The sequence below is a fragment of the Nilaparvata lugens genome, chromosome 14 (genome assembly GCF_014356525.2).
Source record: "Nilaparvata lugens isolate BPH chromosome 14, ASM1435652v1, whole genome shotgun sequence".
NCBI lineage: Eukaryota > Metazoa > Arthropoda > Insecta > Hemiptera > Delphacidae > Nilaparvata > Nilaparvata lugens.
Genome location: NC_052517.1, coordinates 11326977 through 11350116, shown reverse-complemented (window position 1 = coordinate 11350116; position 23140 = coordinate 11326977). Strand labels below are relative to the sequence as shown.

At 37.2% G+C, this 23140-nt stretch overlaps 1 protein-coding gene across 2 annotated transcripts in view; it reads right to left on the bottom strand.

Annotated features, from left to right (window-relative positions):
* LOC111055620 (tripartite motif-containing protein 3) overlaps nt 1–23140 on the bottom strand; it is an 81382-nt gene that overhangs the window by 27517 nt on the left and 30725 nt on the right. For both annotated transcript variants that reach the window (XM_039440749.1, XM_039440748.1), the window contains 3 exons: nt 20724–20927; nt 13999–14214; nt 10292–10532 (listed from right to left, as the gene is read on the bottom strand). In XM_039440749.1, the coding sequence (XP_039296683.1) occupies nt 10292–10532; nt 13999–14214; nt 20724–20927 (661 nt within the window). The remainder of the gene's footprint in view (nt 1–10291; nt 10533–13998; nt 14215–20723; nt 20928–23140) is intronic.

Here is a 23140-nt window from a genome sequence, read left to right as displayed (position 1 = left end):
TATTATGAGGTATTGTATCAAAAGCTTTGCGTATATCCAGGAAGACCGCAATAGTTTTTTTATTGGAGAGTTTATTTTATCAGATAAAGTATTGACGAATTTTATTAGAGCGTCAGATGTACTTTTACCATTTTGGAAACCGAATTGGTTCTTGCTGATTATTTTGTTAAGATTCAAGAAAGAAACAACTCTTGACTTTATTAGTTTCTCCATTATTAGCAAGGTTGCTGATAAGACTAATCGGTCTATAATTACAGGGATTAGTCAGGTCACCTTGTTTGAATAGAGGTTTTATTTTGGCTGATTTGAGGTGCTCGGGAAAATATCCCTCCTCAAAGCATCTATTAAAAATGAGAACGAGAGGTTGAGATATAAAATTGGCTATTTTCTTCAGCGTAATATTACCTAGACTATCAATACCAGGACTGCAGTTGTTCTTTAGATTTTTAATAGTTGCCTCAACATCAACTGGGCACGTTGGTCTCATAAAAAAACGTGTTATCGATCTGTATTGCAGGAAATCGATCACCAGTATTATCAGGGATATTGAGAGTTTGAGCTTGTAATTTACCCACATTTGTGAAATAATTGTTGAGGGATTGAGCATCAAGTTCAGTACTCTTGCCGTTGATACTGTCCTCACCTATAACTTCGTTTATGCACTTCCACAACTTCATGCTGTTATTACAATTTTCAATTTTCCCTTTATAGTAGACTTCCTTTGCATGATTTATGATCTTATTCAAACCATTACGATAAACTTTATATTCATTCTTTAAGATATTGTTATTAGGATCTCTTCTGAGTCTAGAATGCATTTTGTCCCGCGTGATTATTGATCTTATGATGCCTTCAGATATCCAGGGCTTCAGGGGACGAAGTCTGTTAGGTATCTCTTTTACCTTCCTGCATTGATTGATGAGACTGGTCAAACGATCGACAAATTTATCCATAATAGTGTCAATGCTTCCATTCACGGTATAGATTTCTTCCCAATCTTCATTCCTTATGCGTTCCAATAGTGCATGATAGTTGGTTCTAGTTAATGTGTTTATCAATACGTTTCTATTATCCTTATTAACCTTCACCAAGTTCAGTACAACCGCTTAGTGGTCAGTTATGGTTGTCCTAAATATAGCTCCTTTAATGGACATAGAATGGTTGCCTGAATTTTTATAAAAAATGTGCTCAATGCAAGAATTTGTTGTGGTTGTTACTCTGGTATCACCAATTATGTAAGACTTATAGCCATTACTATTGAAAATATGATTGATTGATTGATTGATTAGCTGCCTTTATTAAAAACCTAGGAGGGCGAAGTTAGGGCGCAGCCGGCCCTCTCTTACACTTAACCCTCCAATACAATTCTAAGTAAAACTAAAACACTATACAACAAAGATTATAAGATAAAAAAAACAATTTTCAAAATAATAAAATTTTCAAATAGCGAATGAAAGAAAGAAAAAAACAAAATTTCTTTCTAATTTGAATCAGTGAAAATAATACAATAAGAAAAAGAGAAAACTGAAAAGTGAAAACGGAAGAAACGTCAAAACGTCAGTTCAAAATCCATAGATCATTTCGATAGAAGAAAAAGAAGAAAGAGAGGAATAAATTAAAGAAGGAAGAAAGGACACACACACACACACAACACACACACACACACACACACACACACACACACACACACACACACACACACACACACACACACACACACACACACACACGTTAAGATTTAGTGAACATTCCAGCCGAGTCCACCACCTCTGATCCACAGCAAGACTGCCGCACCGAACCAACGATGTCCCTCAACAAGCCTTAGCTCAGCAGGCAGAGAATTCCACAAACTACAGGCTGTCACAAGGAACGACTTGTTGTACATAACAGTCCTATGTGTTGGGACAGCCAGCAGATGGGATCCATGCCGTGTTCCTCCACGACCAAAGTCACCCAAGTAACGGTACTCTACTGCCAGATACTTAGGGGTTTTAGTTTTCAATATCTTATAGAGGAAGCACAAAGCATGATGTGATCTACTCTCACGCAGCTTCATAAGTTCAAGTCTGTTAAAGTATTCGGTCACATGGTCGTCACGTCTCAGGTTGAAGATAAAGCAAACACAGTAATTATGTGCACGCTGCATCCTCTGCAGAAGTTGAACTGTCATGTCAAGAGTCACAATGTCACAGTAGTTGAAGATCGGGAAGATCAGAGTCTTGACCAACATAACCTTCATTGAAAAGGGAATGAAGTCAGAGATCCTCTTCAATGTCATAATCCCCCCAATGACCCTGTTACAAGTCTGAGTCACGTGGCTGGTCCAGTCAAGAGTCCTTGTCATTGTAAGTCCTAGATTTTTCACATCAGAACTGTATTGCAATTGTATGTTATTCAATTTTATAAATGGTCCGTTAGTTATGTCAAGTGTGTTTAAAAGTCTTGAATAACCTATGACTATTGATTTTGATTTAGTTTCGTTAATTTTCAGTCCATTATTCTCAGTCCATCATACCAAACGAGTCAAGTCAGCATTGACTTCATCAACTGTGATGTCGAAGTCATTTTTCTTACAGTGCCAGTATATTTGTAAGTCGTCGGCATACAGGTGATGTCTGGTCGTGAGTAGAGTGCTTGTCACGTCATTTATGTAGATGCTGAACAGCAGAGGACCCAATACCGAACCCTGAGGAACTCCTCTGTTCACTTCATGCCACCGTGAAGAGGCATCCCCGACTCTCACACACTGACACCGACCCTGAAGATAGGACCTCACCCATGCCACAGTGGAGTTGGAAAAACCTAAGTTTCTGAGTTTATAGAGTAAAGTGGGATGGAAAATGCTATCGAATGCCTTACTAAAATCTATAAGGACTAGAACTGTTAGCTCTCTACCATCCATAGCCCTACGAATGTCGTCAGTGACTCTCAGGAGTGCAGAGGTGGTGCTATGACCACTACGGAACCCCGATTGAAAGTCACCAATCAATCCAGAACCATGGATAAATGAGCTTAATTGGGAGTGAACGATAATTTCCAGAACCTTGGACAAAACAGACAATAAGCTTATAGGCCTGTAATCAGATGGAGAGAGAGGGTTAGGGATCTTGTTCAAGGGAATCACTATGGATAGCTTCCAGTCATTAGGAAAAACGGACGTTAAAAGTGAGGTATTGATCAAATGGGTGAGAAATGGGAGGATAATTTTGATGAACTTAATCGGGATACCGTCTGCACCAACAGCATTACTCTTCACTCGATGAACAGCCAAGAAGACCTCTTGCTCCGTGACATTGGAGAAGTAGAAGTCCTCATTGGGATGAAAATCAGGCAGAGAGTCAAAGTGAGCACGAGCTTGGTCCAAACCCATAGGGATGTCAGTGAAGAAGCCATTGAGATCATCCAGCGAGTGAGCTACAGTCGGTACCTGCCTCTCCTTGCCAGCCCCAATCTCCCTCAGAGCACGCCAAAGAGATGAAGTTGATGATCGCTTTGAGGAGATCAAGTTACAATAGAATGTAGCTTTCGCATTTCTAATTGTTTGCTTGCAAGAGTTCCTCAAACGCTTATAATGATTGAAATCATTGGGGCTTTTTGAAGCTCTTGCAATTTTGCACCAATAATCTCGATCCCTCATTAGCTGGCGTATCTCATCTGTGAGCCATGGAGCAGGATCTCTGGTTACTCTGCGATTTTTTAAAGGAACATGTTTTTCAAAAAGAGAAACTATATTGTGGTTAAGAATGTCCAACATAACATTAACATTGTTAGTTTGGAATATCTGTAACCAGTCAAGGATAATTGCATCATTGAACAAATTGTGGTAGTTTATATTCTTGTAATCTCTATAAGTGATTATTTTTGGTTTAGGTTTAGGCCTCTTAATATTATAAACTAGGAATATCATATCATTTGCAGAGAGGCCTGGAAAGGGGATCTGCCCATGGCACACAGCTGCTCTCACATCAGAAACTGCAATAAGATCAAGCAATGTGTCTGAAGTGGATGTATGGTGCGTAGCTTGGAGAGGCATCAAGGTCATACCATTCGCAAAAAACATAGTGGTCAGTTGTATTTTGTCATGAGTATCAGGTCCAAGTAAGTCAGTATTGAAGTCACCCATGATAGCCACATGTTCATAGGGCACCATCAGCTCAAGTAGTGCTTCCTCAAATTCTGACATATACCCAATATGAGGCGGCCTGTAGCAAACTGCTATTAACATTTTAACTCCGTTACACTTAACCTCAATAAACATGTATTCAGGTCTAGCTGCACGGGAGGTATCAGAGGAAAACTTATGAACAGGCAGCAGAGAACGCTTGACAAACGCGGCAACCCCTCCCCCATTCTTGTGTAACCGGTCATTCCGAATGAGCACATAATCCTCGAGTGCAACAAGTCGATTAGGGATTGTCGGTTTCAGCCAGGTCTCGGATACAAGAATGATGTCACAATCTTTGCCCTCGAAAGTGTGCCTAAATTCATCTATATGACAGAGAAGGGATTGCGCATTAACATGAGCGATCTTAAGTCGATCCGGGAAAGGAGAGAATGCCCGCTTGAGGGAATCGCCGACACTCAGCGCGGCCGCGCCGTCATCCTGCTGTATAGACAAGGTGGCTGCGACGAAGCAGCAAGGCAGAAGTGGGGGGTGAATCGGCGAAACAATGAGAAGCTACAAAAAAGACACTTACCACATTCATACTGACACACACACACAAAGAAGGAAATGATAGAAGAAATATAGAAATCATAAGAGATAGAAGAAGAAAATAATCAAGTGAAGAAGTCGAGCCTAAGATAAGATAACGCTATATTAAAATGGAGAGATAAAAAACAAAGTAATGTACGGCAGTAAGCAATGAGTCGGAACGCTAGCTACAGGCTTGAGCTGTTCGGCTCCTAAAAGATAAAATTGAGGTTCTAATTCGGTTTTTGTGATAATAATTGTGAAAGAGAAAACGAATGACAGATCAAAAGTATTTCAGTTCAAGATTAGATACACAGTAAACTAGAAGACTGTAGGATGTCGATCAATGCGAGAGTCAAACGGAATAAAAGATAGTGTGAACCGAGTCCACTATTACAGATAACAGATAAGAGCAATCACGACAATCTTCAGGTAAATAGAATAAATTGGGAGCAGAAAAAATATGAAAATGTAGTGTGAGAGAGAGTAGAAGAGAGAGAGAAGGAGAAAGGAGAGAGATCCAATAATATATTGATAAGTGAGAGCAGAAAAGTAATGAATAATAGTGGGAAGATAAACCACATGAAAGATAAATCAAATAGAATCTGTAATGTCATTAGATCATATTGTCAATTATTTTAGGCTATAAGAGTATATCATTTAAGTTGTAAGATAATTGTAGACAGATTACTATCTACCTATTCTTGTGTTTTAGAAAAATAATTATCAATCATTAAATCATACGGTATTATGGCAAACAAAGTATCTCATTATGGCGAACAAACCCAACTTTGATCTGATAAACTGTGTTTCGTCTTGTAAATGTGTTCTGTCTTATATAAGACAGAACAAATTTTGACTCGATAGTGCAAAAACTCACAAAATAAATTAGATTAAAACAAGATTCGGTGATGAACTTGATAACACTTTCACACACTATATATGAAAGAATCATAAGTAGAGCTTCATCAATAAAAACTCTATCGTATGTTTTATTCTGATTATGATTTATTATATATGAGCCAACTGTCCTGTAATCAAGCTTAAGACGATTACAATGTTTTCGACCATACCTTTCAAAGACAGTTTCACGGATTGCTTTAATACCTGCCCGTGTTTGAGTGAGTACTACATCCTTGCCAGGCTCATGATGCGAGACTATAAAGTAAGATTTACCACAGCCGGGAACACCGTCATACCACTTTATTTTAGGAAGTTTACACTCATGAAGAGTTATTCTATTTATAGTTTTTATTAATTCGCTATTCAGCATAAGTGTAGTATTACGTGTGACTAAAACATATCGTTCTTTAGTAGAGAATTTTAAAGTATCCTCTTGAAATTCTACGTAACTTCCACCCTGCTCCAAGCAATATCCCATTCGGTATTTAGAGTTTGTTTTGAATAGGAATCTTTTCAAATTATTATCATAGATGTTCATATTGTTATTCAGGACGCTTATTAGTTCATCACCTGATATTGACATGTTCTATGCGTGATCCTAAGAAGAATATTTTTTATATTTTAGCATTTTCGTTATCAGTGTTTTGAAGTAGGGTCCGTAATTCAATCATAGAGTTTATGAATGCTTCACGTTTATTATTACCTTCAAAGAATCCCACAGGGTACTCAACTCCCGGACTATCAGATAGCTTAGGTATATTAAGAAAATTAATTTCACAATAACCTCGATAATAAAAAATAAACTTCAAATCTCTAGCTCCTATGACAGTACTCAAGAGTTCAGTGGCAGGAATATCAAAATAAGTTTCACCAAGATTGTTAAAAGAATCAATTCCTATAATCAAAGGGTGATTGAATTTACTCCAATCATTTATTCTATTCAAAAGATCGATAAGTACCCCATTTTCACCATCATTTAATATGAATGTTTTTATCAGAAAACAAAACTCTTATACAATTAGAATCTCGTAACACATTCAGGTGATTCCATTCTTCAAGAGAGAAATATTTTTTATTTCTAAGCAGAGAGAGTCCTTTGGATGTTTTAATACTATTTCCTATTTTTGTAAAATATATCATAACATCAACCCTCTCACCAAAATTATAAACCAGACTTATCTTACTTTTATCAGTATTAATTGTTACGTAGAAACTATCAATTTTGTTAAGGATAGAATTCAAAGTAATCATTTTGTGTTGGGTTGATTGCTTGATTTTACTATCACTATTATTTTTATTTATCCTCAGTATATTGAATATTTTTCTTTCAGATTCCATAATCAGTTCTATCAATTATTTGTTGTAGCGCTTTTTGATAGGAAGGGCACTCTCTGTCACCTACTTTGTGATCGAAAGCTTTTTTATCATTGCGGCAATTTAAACATGAGGGCTTTTTGTCTCTATTAGGGCACTCTTTAACATCATGTCCTGTAGTGGAACAGTGAGCACAGGTGTTTTGTGCTTGAGTGCAATGCTTACTGATATGTCCAATTTCTTGGCACTTGAAGCAACGAGAGACGGCAACATTGTCTCCAACTCGGCACACCCTCCAATCAATACCAATCCGCGATTTGTTAATAAATTCTTTTCTTAATTCACCAGTGCACTCCACTACCCAGTGCACGATGTTTTTGTTTTTCGGTCCTATTTTAAACATCGGCCTAAAGTTTTTCAAGAAATTTTCCCTACTCAATGACGATGAATCGAGATTTCTCTCAAATACATCGTTTGCCAATTCAGCAGCAGTTATATCTGCAGCGACGTGATACAGAATTATTCTTGGCAATTTGGATTGTGGCTCGCTTACCTTTATGTTTGGATGTTGCAGGACCTTATCACCCAAAACATTTTCCTTATTGGCCCTTGGGTGAAGCACCAACAGCACACCCCCACCACGGACATCAACAGCTTTTTTAATATCAAATTTATTCTTAATGTTCATTTTTTCATAAATAATTTTATTTTTACTTTTGACAGTGACTGTACAAAGGTAGACAACAATTCTCAGCCGCCATTTTTTTCTTTATTCAATCAAAATATTTGAGTACACAAGCCGTATAATTGATTTGAAATGTATTTTTGAAACAATGAAATAATTTTTAGACATTACCGTATGAGAAACACAAATTAAATTACCTGAAATTGTATTTTAAAAGTTGATAACTAACCATCCTAGACTTCATCCATGCTTCAGTTAGCCTACACGTATAGGTTAGACCTACTCGTACCGGTATAAATAATATTGAAAGGTTATTTCAGAATTATTTATTTTGAATAGGATATCTATTTTTCTATTATTTAGAAAGAAAAATTGTAATAGAATAACTACTACCAAATAACTCAATTTCTGTTGTTTTGGAATTCAGATTGTTGTATCACAGCTTTTTAAATTAGCCGCCATTTCAGGTTTGTATAAAAATAAAAATCTGATCTCAGTTATGAAAGCAAATTTTCGAATCAAATCATGAAAATAGTTGTTTGTGCAACTAGTGCGCAAAGTGACAGTTTGCTGCACCGAAAGAAACGTTTACGCACGAGCCGTAGGCGAGTGCTCAATGATGGTTTCTTGAGTGCAGCAAACGAACTTTGTGCATGTTGTCACGATGTATTTGAGTTTTTGTTAATTGAGTTTAGGGCTTGTTATAAGACGCTCGGTTATCTCTGATGGAATCACAGAGGTCAACGAGCAAGCCAGCCGCTGGGCTACCGCTCAGCGGTGATGCGCATCCTTACCCCCCTCCATCTCGGCCACTGAGGGAGGCTCGTAAAAGGCAGGCAGGCAGTCAGTCTAGTTCGGAAGTCCAGTGCAAGCGGTCGACAGAGGAGTGAAGGAAGCAGCGCGCAGCTAGCAACATAGTACAACTCGTGCCTTGAGTGTACTCCGAATCCTTCGACGACCGGGAGTTGTGTCTGAGGTTAAAGGTGGTTAATCTCAGACACTGGAAGCTCCGCAGTTCAACACACACTTGGACGAGTGTTGTTCGACTTTTTCAACGAGTTTGGGCATCAACCTGCCTGTTACAACCAGCAGCGACACGTCAGGTTTTGGTTAAAACCTGACTACGTGGTGGTACATCATCGCCGGAACCTCGAAACGCAAGGGGACCTCGAGAAAGGCTAGGAAAAGCCTTTCCGACAACCCCGACTTCGATCCGGACCCCAGGAAGACACCCGGTGCCCGAGGACTTGGACTTGGTGCTCAGTAGAGAAGTCCGGTGCGCGGGCTCCCGCAGCTTGCCGATTCAATCCGGAATCGCAAGAGGACCTCGAGAAAGGCTAGGGAAGGCCTTTGCGAGAACTCCGAGATCGATCCGGGCCCCAGGAAGACACCCGGTGCCCGAGGATTAGGACTTAGAGAAGTACGGTGCGCGGGCTCCCGCAGCTTGTCGATACAATCCGGAATCGCAAGAGGACCTCAAGAAAGGCTAGGGAAAGCCTTTGCGAGAACCCCGAGTTCAATCCGGAGCCCTGGAAAACACCCGGTTCCCGAGAATAGTGACCCGGTGACCGACTCCAGTTAATAGATCTAAGACACACAAGAGGACACATTGTGGCAATCGGGAACGTTATTCCCGTCACAGAGACCTCCTTCACTGCGGACACCGCAGCGATCCTACTCCTTTCACTCCACACCCAACCCTGTTTGGCAGTGCGAGAGCACGGCCCCTCTTACCTAAAAGAGGGAAATATTTCTCTAAAGTACTCAAGGCCCTGTTTCAACCCCCGACTCGAACGAGGGTGGTTGGCGGACACCCCACCTAGACTCCTGTCCCCTGCTGCGGCCCACCCCAGACGCTGACTGAGTCTAGCCGGCCCAGAGCGACACTGGGAGTTCTAGTAGAAGAAGGTGTGGGCAAAAATCTACTCAGAATGTATTTCACATTAAATGTTTCCTACAGTTACCATTGAATATGAAAAGTGGGTAATTATGGGTAAAATTCCCTGAAATCCATCAAATGTTTTTCTGTATAATTTTATTATTAATAAAAACCTTAATTTATTTAAAATTGAATAATAATAATTGAACTATAATGATTAGTGATTCAATTGAAAATTTATCTGACTGCTTGAAGGGGGTTTATCTTATGTAAGCATTGAAATAATGACTATAATCAAGGCACATAATGGCAAGGCAACGCTGTTCTCCACTGCCATTATAATGTGGGCCTCATTATGAGTGTTACCAACTTAATTTTGATTTTCCTGCACTGGTGCTCCATATAACCTACTAACTATTTTGCGTTGTCATGCTGCAAATCTGGAGTACGCACTTTGCGCACTAGTGCGGAAAAGTGATCCTTTGCGGCCTGCAATCAGTGCAGAAATGGTCCCTTTTCAATGTATCTTTAGGAAAAATATATTTTCTTGATTAATTGACATTAAATTGATTATTTTATCAAGGAAATTATAATTATAATTAGATCAAATTTGATGGGATGAATTTAGTAGCAGCTGTGTACACTCAGTGGCAAAACAGAGAGACTTGGCAACGTTTTTCTCCTATCTTTCTTCACTGCCATTATAACGTGGACCTCACTATGAAGTATTGGTAGAGAGTTCGTAAACACCCTGTATATTTTTTCTAAAAAAACTATTCTATTCAACTTTGATCTTGATGAACTAAATTCGACCAACCTCTGACTTGCAGCGTGCTGAGACTAGGCAGTGTGGTGGAGGTGCGCACCCGACCCAGCCGGGCCAAGGCCTGACTGAGGTTGGCCTGTGTGTGTGCGGCCAGTTCGCAGGCCACGAATGCATTCTCGCGCGGCTCTGCCAGCTGACTGGCCGACTCCAGCTGATCGCCCAGGGCACCGATGCGCTGAGTGATGTTGCGAACTTCCACCAAATACTGCACATCGTTGCATTCTGACGTCACCTGTTCACCGAAAACGGTCTTTGGATGAAAAGACGCCAAATATTGATCGAACCGTTTGAGATATTCAACCGTTGCTTCAGAAGAAAATATTTTTATAATCTTCCTCTACAATTTTTGTTCTATAAAATTTTACTCTAAAACGCTTTTTTTTTAGTTATAGCCTTCAAAAGCCCAAAAAAGTTTTTTTTCTAAATTTGTTCAAATTTCATTCCATTATAACTTTCTTTGTGCAGGAGATACAAAGCAATTTTAAATCTATGAAATTTAGAGCGTTTTTTCAACTTTGGAACGATATATCTTCATGCGCTGTACGTCAAGAAATGAGTTATCCAGCGCCCTCCAAAGAAAAGCCTGCATGATTTCTGGTGCGTTTTTCCATATGCATGAGGTAAAAGTAAATTCGTATGGCTTTTGTTGGTGGGGAGTCCCTTGCGGGAAGGTCCCACCGCCTGAATATATAATTTAAGCCGTCAATGGGCCTTACGACTGTCATACTTCAGCCGGGACCGACAGTTTAACGTGCCCATCCGATAACACGGGAGTGATCTGGTTAAAAAACGTTTGGTATTGGGAGGGTTTGAACCCGGGATCTCTATGCTGCTACGCAGGCACTCTATCCACTAGACCACGGAACACTCCGCATGAGGTAACAAGCTAGAACTATAAAATCGATTTTTTCATGACTACTTTAAGGTAGACTTGCAAATGCATATCCTTGAAAATGACCTATGATCGAAACTAGTTGTTAAATAATTTTCAAGTTTTTAATCGACCAAGCGAAGTGAGGTCTAAGATTCAAGTCGACAGATTTGGCATTTCTCTTAATGTTTATATGTTGAGCATTTACGGCGAAACGCGGAAATAGATTTTCATGAAATTTGACAGGTATGTTCCTTTTTAAATTGCGCGTCGACGTATATACAAGGTTTTTGGAAATTTTGCATTTCAAGGATAATATAAAAGGAAAAGGAGCCTCCTTCATACGCCAATATTAGAGTAAAAATCAGACTATAGAATTATTCATCATTAATCAGATGTCGAGTGGATTATAAATTGCTTACCATGACGCATGCAATTCAATATCTCAATGTAACTTGGTAAAAAATCAGCTGCTGTGAGGACTATTCATTGCATGCCTCATTGAATGCAATTTTTATGCACTATTGAATGAACTTATGATTGCATGCAATAACGCATGTAATTAATAACTAAAATAACATAGTATTGTCTCTCGACCTTTCTCTGCTTCCAACTCTGGCTGACCTGTTGCCAGTACGTCTTGAAAGATATTAGCTTTTGATGTTGGCATTTTTGATTCACCAACCCCAACAGCCATTAGCCGTTCTCACACCGATATCTCGCCGACACGACATACAGACAGGATTTACTCTGATGGACAGTATAAGAGGAGGCTATGGTTTATAACTGCGCGAGGTCTACTGTTCACAGAACTACTAGTATATTGTTTTTATTAAGTATTTTTATCTTTAACATATATTTATGTCACTGTGCTAGTAGTTCAGTGAACAGTTGGAACGTTTTTAGAAACAAAATCAAATTTACAAACGTTTTTACACGACGAAACTTTTTTAATCATTTCAAAATGGACAACAAGAACTGAAGAACAATGAAATCAGGATAAAGAAAAATTGAACACTTATTCAGGTTCTTCTTTCTAACGTAGTGGAAACAGATTAGAACATTATGTTCAACAAAAAATACATTTGTTAGAAAATCTGTAAAGAGCTTATAAATTATTGTAAATGAGAATATTGTAAATAAATTTGTATTGATATTCATAGTCTATTATTATTTATTTTATTCATTTATTTCAATCAATATATTACTTGGTTTCAATTTGGTATTGATTCATTTCAGATATTCAACAGTTGGTATGAATGTTCAAATATCATAGGCGGATAATTACAATACCTACTATTACTTAGTAATAGTAGGTATTGATAATTATCATATGGTCCTGCAAGACATAATATTACACAGTAGACCCCGCGAAGTTATAAACCACACCCTCCTCTTATACTAACCATCAGAGTAAATTCTGTCCTGTCCTGTCATGTTCTCAAGATATCAGTGTGAAAACAACTAATGGCTGTTGGGGTTGTTGTATCAAAAGCTAATCTCCTTCAAGACATATTGGCAACAAATCAGCTTTCAAGAGTTGAAAGCAGAGAAAGGTCGAGAGAAAATACTATGTTACTTTCATTGCGTCATTGCATGCAATCAATAGTCAACTCGACAGCTGATTTATGATGAATAATTCTATAGTATGATTTTACGGTAATATTGGTGTTCGAAGGAGTCTCCATTTCATTTTGTATTATCCTTGAAATGAAAAAATTCAAAAAAACCTTATATACAGAGTGTTTCAGAAGTAGTGTCGAACATTTTGGGGTATTGTTCCTGGATGATAGGAGACTACAAATGTCTTATTTAAAGTGTCCAAAATTCAGCGGTTATCCTAAAAGCTGCCATTTTGTTTTTCACTTATTAATTTTTATCTCAAAGAACGAAATGTTGTATTGATCTGAAATTTGGCATGGATATATTTATGCTAGGACTCAACTCAACTTTATAAAATAAAATTTAAAAATTTTTTATGTAAATTTTCAAAATAGCGGCCATTTTAAATATTTGAATGCAAAAGTCATTCCTTTTTCTAGCCACGCCAATTATTTAACTACAAATTATTTATTCATTTTCATGTGAAACTGTTGTTAATTGGTGAATAAAATTTGATTTGATTTGAAAAAAATTCACGAAAACCGTTCACTTTACAGAAAATTTACAAGAGACAAAAAAGTTGGAAAATTTTATAAAGATTTCAAGGATACCTTATTCATTAAGATTGATGAAACAATAACAGATAAATTAATTCTTTTCGTATTTCTGAAACACTCTGTATACAGGACGACGTGCCTTGTTTCAAAGTACTTGTATATCAAATTTTATCCAAATTAGACAATAACTGCGACTGTAACTGCGGTACAAACAGACAAAAGCTGATCGAGTCGAAACTTTGGCTGGGCGTACACCGGTTAGTCAAGACAAGACAAGAAATGATCAGACACGTTTAGTCACAATACAGATGGAAATTAATTTTTGAATAGTAGCGCTCATCGAATTTCCATCTAGCTGTTTACCCTGTTGTCAATATTCGCAGTAGCAGAAGTCTTCGGGGTGATTTACAGCATTTAATTTGGATTCTCGTTTAATAAATAATTAGTCACAATACTTCACACATAGTTGCTTATGACGCAACTCACACTGATTAGTCGTTGCAATTGGACGTGACTCCATAAGCAGCTGTGTGAAGTGTTGTGACTAATCAGTGTTGTGAAAATGCTGAGTCTTGTCTTGACTAACTGGTGTGCGCCTATCCCAAGACCTCAGCTTCGCTTCGGTCAATTATAGATTTTCTTCTTGTAGATAAACTTTTTTCCCTTACCCTGTCCTTCTCAGCTTCGATGAGGGCCAGCTGCTCCCTGAGCACCTTCTTCTTGGCATCCCTGGCCTCCTCAATCGCCTGCGACAACTCCACCCTCCTCATCTCCACCGCAGACGAGATCTCCTCGAAGGTAGCCTTCAGTCCCTCCAGACACGTCTGAGTCGCCTGCTCAAGTCGCTGCAGTTCTCCGTTCACTGTTTCCTCGGCGGCTGTTAACTGCACAAACAAGGATGAATTTGGTTTACTTCTGCTAAAACAAATGCATTTCCTACAATTTTCAAGTCAACTTACATTTAGATTTGAAGTGTTCATGTTGGATTTCATATTCATATTTATTTGATCAAACCAAGTGCTAGCCCTAAAACTTCTTCTCTTCAAATTAGTCCAGTCAAATGGTCGTTTTTTAAGAAACATCTCCGAAAGAATTTTTCTCGACGGTTCTATATGAATTTTGGGACGTTAGATTCGAATCTGAAATTCGCTGACACGCCAGAGGGCGGCTTCACCCCCAAAACCCCCCAAAATTTCGGACTTTTTCAATTTTTCCATTCAATCTCGAAAAACCTCGAGTTTCTCAAGAAAAATTATTCTCGACAAAATTGAAGATAACATTTTCAATACAATGAGTGGTCGCGCAGGACTCTACCATTTTTGGTTCCGGAGCTACGAATTTTCAAAAAAGGGGTATTTTTCAAGAGTTTTTCAATGTTATGCAAACCCACGAATTTCACCCTATACAACTTGAATCTTTTTATAGTAATGATGAAAAACCACACTCTAATCTAATCTCATCTAATACTCTGTTGTATATCCATACTTTTTTCACTATTAAAATTAAACTTGAATTTTAAAAAACTTTTGAAGTGAAAATGCACTTACTTTTTGTATAGTGACGATCGTTTCGACCTGTTGTTGGTCATCATCAGACTGTGGGAATTCACTCAGATGACAAGGCTATGTGTGGTAAGGGATGAAGGTGGTGGAATAGGTTGTGGTGGGGGTTGGGTTGGTGGATATTTAGTGCGGCGGTATTTTTGAACTTTGGACTATTTTGTCAAAGAGTGTGTGTGAAGAGAAATTTATTTGATCATTTAGGAGACTGTTGGGAAACTGTTTTGTGTGGTTGTAGATTTCGTATTGTTCTAATACATTGAGTTTTCTGCTTTTTTGAGAGATATGGAGATATGTGTACACAGACATCGCCACCAATCTTGAAATCCTCCATATCTCTCAAAAAAGCAGAAAACTCAATGTATTAGAACAATACGAAATCTACAACCACACAAAACAGTTTCCCAACAGTCTCCTAAATGATCAAATAAATTTCTCTTCACACACACTCTTTGACAAAATAGTCCAAAGTTCAAAAATACCGCCGCACTAAATATCCACCAACCCAACCCCCACCACAACCTATTCCACCACCTTCATCCCTTACCACACATAGCCTTGTCATCTGAGTGAATTCCCACAGTCTGATGATGACCAACAACAGGTCGAAACGATCGTCACTATACAAAAAGTAAGTGCATTTTCACTTCAAAAGTTTTTTAAAATTCAAGTTTAATTTCTCATCTAATAATCAACCTCCTCTCAATTCTCCCCCTAAACCCATTCCATCTCCATCTCCTTCTCCTCCTTACACTTCACTTTCTACCAACGCTAATGCTAAATGATATCACAGTGTGTTCACGAGATGAAGTACAAATTTAATGAACAGGCATTTTTAAATAGATTTCACTAAAGCATTTGATGGTGCAGTTCACACAATATTATTATGCTTGAACAATACGAAAATTAATAATTAATCCCATACAATGTATTGATGTTATTTGGACGCTATTCCAATTATTGCACAATTCATATGAATTACTGAAGTAATAGAATACTGGCATGAGCTTTGAATTTAATTGGTGTACCTCCAGGTTCAGTTATTCAATTCAATTCAAATATTTTTATTCAACAAATAATCTACAGATACATTGAATACCGTCATCTATATAATAAGAGAGAGTAGGGTTGTGTTTGTTCGTGTGTTCGTTTGTTCGCATCAAAACATATCAACTTGTGGATTGCATACCGGAAAAACGGTTATGATTTAGATCTCCAAATTTTGAACATAGATTCTAAAAATATCAATCTCGTGCACCTGGAAGCCCAAATTTCAATTTTCCTCCTAGATTTTTCAGAATTAATGTTCAAATTCATCTATGCTACCGTAGGCTACATGAAGTTTCATAGCCCAAAGTGTGTATTTTTATGAGCAGGTTATAAGACTACCATTTACGAACGTCTATGTAGCGCAGCGGTAAAAGGCCTGCATACGGAGCGATGGTTCCTCGGTTCGAATTCCCGAGGCTTCCCATTTTTTTGTTCTTAATTTTTTCCCTCGAAACGTATTATTATCAATTATTTTTTGAAGGAATTTGTTTTCATTACTATTGAACTTGGATTTTATCAAATAATTATTTTTAATGTAAAATTTTGCCACCAGTACAAATGAATTGGACATAGTCTTCATGCTGTAGGCCTATAATTGAATTTCATAAGAAAAACATGAGTAGATCACAATAAAATAAGAAATAATTTATATTCTTCAGTTATAATGTACTATCAGACACGAATTCCCAGTGAAACGAGTATTTTAGGTATTTTGTTTGGAATTGGGAAAACAAAAGGCTGCCTGATTCAAATTGAGGAGGATCCTAATCGAACTAAAATTAAATGATGTACGGTATTGGAAAAATCAATATGATTCTGTGAGGTTTCCAAGTATTATGTATTCTTCAGTTTTCTATACTATAATAAAGGAAAGAACTGGCTTATACACGTAAGGAATAGGGAATTATGTTTGACGCATCATCACGTCTGGAATATACTCAGCTGATTAATTTGAAATTTTGCATATAGAGTCTTCATTAACCGAGGATGGTTATAGGCCTATTTTCAAATTTCGATTTTTTATTACGTCAAGTTTTCATTTTTAGTTTTAAAAGAGACCCTTTCGAAGCACGGATGACCTACTAGTATATAATAAAATAACAAAACGCACAAAACAGTCGTCAATAAGAAATTCATCACAATCAAATATGTAAAAATTCTTCAAATGAATACAAGGACAATCCTATCAGATATTTTTTCAGCTTGGCTCTAAAAATTGTCAACTCCTCTATGGACGTTAAATTTCGGGGCAGCATGTTAAAATATTTATCTCCCATGAAAGTTGTCTTCATTTTGAAAAATTCTAAATTATGTCTCTGTACGGTTCTTCCGGATCTAGTATTATATCTATGTGAAATACTACTTCTCTTTTCTAAATCAGTGATTTTTTTTAAGTACATTATGACATCAAAAACATATTGCCCATATACTGTCAATATGCCTAGCTGAAAAAAAATTGTTTCACCGAGTCCCTCCTTTTAATGTTCATGATAATTATCAGTGCTCTTTTCTGCTGAACTAATAATTTGTCCAAGTTTTTTTTTTCGATGTGCAGCCATAGATACTCTGACTGTTATAATAACATTAGCTACCTAATAATTAGCCACGTGATCAGGTGTTTTTTCACATTGCATACTGTTTGATTGCAATAGAAATATAAGAAATTTTTATTAAATATAAGAAATTGTGATATAATATCATTTGCAGACGACACTGCTCTAACTTTCACTGAAAACTCATGGGATGATGTAAAAATTGCAGCGGAAAGTGGACTCAGATTGGCGTTCTCTTGGCTTAATCAACACATATTAACCCTCAACACAACTAAAAGCGTCTTCATGTTATTTTCACCCAATTCCCTTACTCAACCACGAACAATAGACAGTATAAAAATCCATCGATTAAACTGTAACGACCATAGACTTCTTAGCTGCTGTTCTTGTCAGAAAATTCAAAAAGAAAAAAAAGTTAAGTACTTGGGTATCTTGTTGGATCCACACTTAAGGTGGGATAATCAAATTAATAACATGTGTTCCAAACTAAAATTCCTTATCTACAAATTTCACCAAATTAGACAACTGAGCAATATAAAAATAGCTAAACTAATCTATTATTCGTATGCTCAATCCGCTTTTCAATATGGCATACGGGCTTGGGGGGGAGCTTTGAATGCGCATTTCACAAAACTTTTCATTATTCAAAAACATCTTTTAAAAACTATTCTAGGCAAACCCAGACTTTTTCCAACAAAAGATTTATTCAGGGAGTTCAAGGTTTTAACAGTTCGACAACTTTTCATAAAAAATTTGGTACTATATATTATAAAAAATAAACATTTATTTGAACCTCGAGAATCTCTTTTGGGCTTGCGCCCCGCGCGAGACATTTTCCAATTTGTCAGAATGGACTTGAATGTGTGTAGGAGACAGTTTTCTTATATTTCCAATAAATTAATAAACCACATTCCCTTAAATATTCTTGAAAAAACAAACATAAACCAAAGGCTTAGATCAGACATAGATAAATGGATAATAGCAAATAAAATCGAGGAAAAATTGTTTTAAATAAACTAATTTTCGTCTACTCCATGGTTGCAGTTGACTTACCTACCTCTTACCGTTCTCTTCTTCTTCATTCTCCTTCTTCTTCGTCTTCTTCTTTCTTCTTGGCCTTTTCCGTCTTTTCTCCTTCCGTTCCTTTATTTTTAGTATCCTCTTTATTATTAAGTACTAGTTTTTATTCTGTATTTTTTCAAGAAATTTGTTTTGGATCATTTTTGTTGAATATTTTTGAAAAACATTTATATTGCAACTCACACCTGCGCACAGGTTTTCTTTGCAGGTGTAGATTCTTATATATATATCTATTTGGCGATATTAGCCAGTTACTTTATTTTCAGACCTATTGCTATTTCAGTTAGGGATTTTTATCTACCCAAATTCGATATTTTACAATACACAGGCCGTAAGCTATATTGGAATGAACCAATGCGTAGTAAATTGCTTTCAGAGCATTCAGCCCACACACATTGGTCATACGCCTAAGAGCAAACAGGCTTGGTGATATTTTCTTCAGCACATGACTGACATGCTTGTTCCAAGACAAATGTTCATCAATCACCAAACCTAGGAATTTTGTGCTAGTTGAATGCTCTAAAATGTTATCATCTAATATAATGTTTGGACTTGAAACACCTCTGCACTGCCTAGTTGAGAAAGGGACTACAACTGACTTATTGGGATTTAGGAGGAGATTTCGGCTGTTCAGAAATTTATAATTATGCTGTTAGACCCTGTGCTGATGATTTCTCCACATCCTGTACTGTCTTACCCGTAAAAATAATGTTGGCATCGTCCGCATAAAGACAAACAGATGCCTGTCATCGGATCACCTCAGGTAACCCATTAATGTAACAAAGAAACAGTAAAGGGCCTAATATAGAACCTTGCGGGACGCCGTAATGGAGACTTTTGAGCTCAGAGCGATACTTCATTTTATATTTAATTGAAGGGGTTACATGAATCCTCTCCAATTCCACATATTGTTCTCTTCCCTTCGAGTAGGATGAGAACCAGGACAGCTCCTTCCCCAGCACTCCCATGCCCTTGAGTGACTCTAATAAAGCATCATGATCGACACTGTCAAATGCACGTGTCAGATCCAGAAAAGTACCCATTACCTTATCACCCCTATCCACCGCATCTATAATCGACCCAACAAAATCTACTCCTGCTGAGATAGTCGATCTGTTAGATCGAAACCCATGCTGCTCTCTGTCCAGTATGTTGTTGGACTCTAGATACTTTATCAACTAGATACACCACCCATTCCAATATTTTTGAAAATACTGATAAGACAGAAACTGGTCTAAAGCACTCAGGACTTTTGGCATTCCCCTTCTTAAATATCGGTATGACTCTGGCTATTTTTAAAGACTTTGGGAAATAGCCCGATATCAGTGAAGAGTTTATTACATGAGTCAACGGCTCAATAATTGTGGGTTATGGACCCCCTGATGATCCTAACTGTGATAAATCATTCATAAGATAGAGAAATTAAGGTGTTTATGATTTCTAGGACAAATTCGTGGTTCTAGTGTACCTCCAGGTTCAATTAAGAGGCCCATAGTGTTTCCAAATTTGAAAAATCATTCATAAATGAAAAACATAACCTATTTTCTGCACCATTTTTTAATGAATCGAAAGTCGGGGGAGGAAGAGTCTTGGGCTGTGCCTGTTGATCGTTCACCAAGTTAATTTGAATGATAGTATTATATAATAATTGAATCAATAAATAAATAGAAGAAATAGTAGAAAAATTTATGTATTCATGATTTCAAGGACACATTTATGATTCCAAGGACACATTTAGGACCGGTTTCCAAGCTCAGGATTTAGCTCTAGAAAAGTTCTAGACTTTAAACAGCTGGAGTCAGAAAACTGGCTTTCCTAAATGGGGCGTAGTCGCAGTTTTTATTATATTTTTCTCATAAATCTATAATTGGAAACTTTTTTCTTTACAGAATGAAATATTCATAAATAATTCAAAATAGCTGAAGCTTTACACTATTTTCTCTTTATTTCATTTTGTGTTCAATTTCCTAGATTTTCAAAATTCAATTTAAACCTGGACTGTGACTACGTTCGGAAAGCCAGTTTTCTGACTCCAGCTGTTAAAAGTCTAGAACTTAGCTAAATCCCGAGCTCAAAAACCGGCCCTTATGATCTCAAGGACGCATTTACGATTTTAGGGCAGTTTATTAAGCAGGATTAGATGAGACCAACCTTAGAAATACACTCATTGGCTTTGTAGAGCAGTATCTCTGACATTCGTTTGATGGCTATGCTGAAGGGGATGACAGTGTGCTCACAGGTGGAACTCGACGTCCCATTGGCTGCTGCAGCCGCCGCTGTCACGTGACTTGTGCCATTGCCGCCAACACACTGGGCGCAGAACACCATGTCGCATGTTTCGCAGAACAGCAGCTCCTGAATGCAAAGTGACAAACAATAATTAGAAAAATGACACATCAGTGAGGTCCACGCTATAATGATTTGCATTGGTGTTGCTATCATTCGACAAAGCAAATAGCGCTATCCTTTTCTAGCTCCGCAACATTGCCAGGTCGTTTTTCAAAACAAGTGAAATATAATTTATGAACAAAGTTTTTTTTTTAATTAACAAAGAATTTTAAGTAAATTATGAAAATTTATTATTCAATCATTGAAATAGCTATTTATGTATCAAGAGCATAATGCGCGACTTTATGTCTCGTGCAAAACAGTTAATAATTTTGGTAATATTGCAAAATCGATAAAGAAGCATTACGCGCGAATTACATAAAAAATTTTCTACAACTGCCCAAACCTGTTAAATTACTTATATCTGGCGGAGTTAATAATAATTCATCTTCACTGATATCCCATGGCTGCAGAGTGCAGAACCGATACAATTACCGACTTCTTAGGTTAAGATCTGACCTACTTTTGGCGAGCTGCTTATCATCAGCTGATTAGCGAGCGTAAAGAAAATCTACTGCGCATGCGCAGATGGTTAGCGAGCGAAAAAGTAGATTCTCCTCAGAAATAAGCTATTTTACGAGGAGAATTGAGTATGTAAATTCCTTATTACGTGCAGTTGTGGAAAAAATAATTTTCCTCAGCAAATAAAGTATAATTGATTGAATGAACAGTTAATATTACATCAGATACACCGGTATAAGCTATCCTCCATAGAAGGCAGAGAATCGGCAATGCTTTCCTTCTATCTTTTTCCACTGCCATTGTAACGTGGACCTCACTATTACATCCTCTCTGCAAAACAACCCTTGTATGCGATAGAATGAATATTCAACAAAAATCAATTGTGTACTAATGAGAAACTGTGCTGTAAATTTTCAACATATTGTAACGGAACTTTTTTGAAATGACTAAATTCACAATAGAATTAATTTTTATGAATGAAAGCGCGAGATTGATTGCCTTAGTTGTTTATGCAACTTACCAACCTCATAGAGCAAATTTTTCCTTTTCCTCTAATCTTTATCTGGCTATGCGATAAGATTGGAGCAAATTTAATACTCTACTAGCAAACGGGACATTTTTGTGTTTTGTGGCTTGACCTGAGCAGTCTGCGCTTGCCTGTTGACTGGATGACTTCTCAACTTCTCAACCCCCCCCCCCTGTGTGTGATCAAAGATCCTTCTTGTCGGATGTACACAAGATCAAAACATAAATTAAAGGAAAAGTGAGTGTGCCAGTGAATTACCTGATAGTGCTACGTTGATCCCAAGGAAAAAAATTTGGTGAGTGAAACTAGAACATTTATTTGATTGCATGCTTCACTCTGATAAAAATAGTCATTCCTGAAACCTCATGATTTTTGAATTATGTCTTATGTTTTTATTCAACCCAATAATAGTTTTCAATTACCTTCATATTCACTTTTTGTGTAGTTGAGATATTGTGGTAATTATTCATATTGAATGAAAAAGACTAAGAATAATTGTCAAAAAACCACAGATTTATTGATACTTAGAAAGACCGGTTTTGGTTATTACACCATTGTCAATCTCTGATAAACTAAAACTAAATACAAGAGCAGCAGAATTTATACTAGTAGGCGAGTACTGCTATTGGTCAAGGGCATGAACGCCTGCCATTGGCCCAGCTAGACAGTCTCCTCCCACTCAACGGTGTGACAAAATGGCGGGCGGCTTAAGCAACAGAATCGCCATGATAACAAAATTTACTTTCAGTACAAAATAAGAACCAAGAAAACAAGTGTTAATAAAACAAATATGTAAATGGAAAAACTATTGACTAATGTATGCTTACATTTTTATGATAAAACTAAGTTTGTAGTGTTGTATTGGTTGAAATGAATATGGTCATTTAAACTAAACTGGGAATTCTCCTTAATTTTACTCTTGTTATTTCTAAAGCCTCTAGAATATTCAAAGATCTGCCTTTGTTATTAACATGCAGAAACTCAACATTCTCCTTAACTGTGAACTTGTGATTAATTGTTAACAAATGTTCTGCAAAGTTAGATTCCCCATTTTGTTTATTCCAATCTCTTATGTGTTCTTTAATTCTTTATGTGGGCCAAACTGGTAGAAATTTTTAAAGTAGTGGGAGGAGACTGTCTAGCTGGGCCAATGGCAGGCGTTCATGCCCTTGACCAATGGCAGTACTCGCCT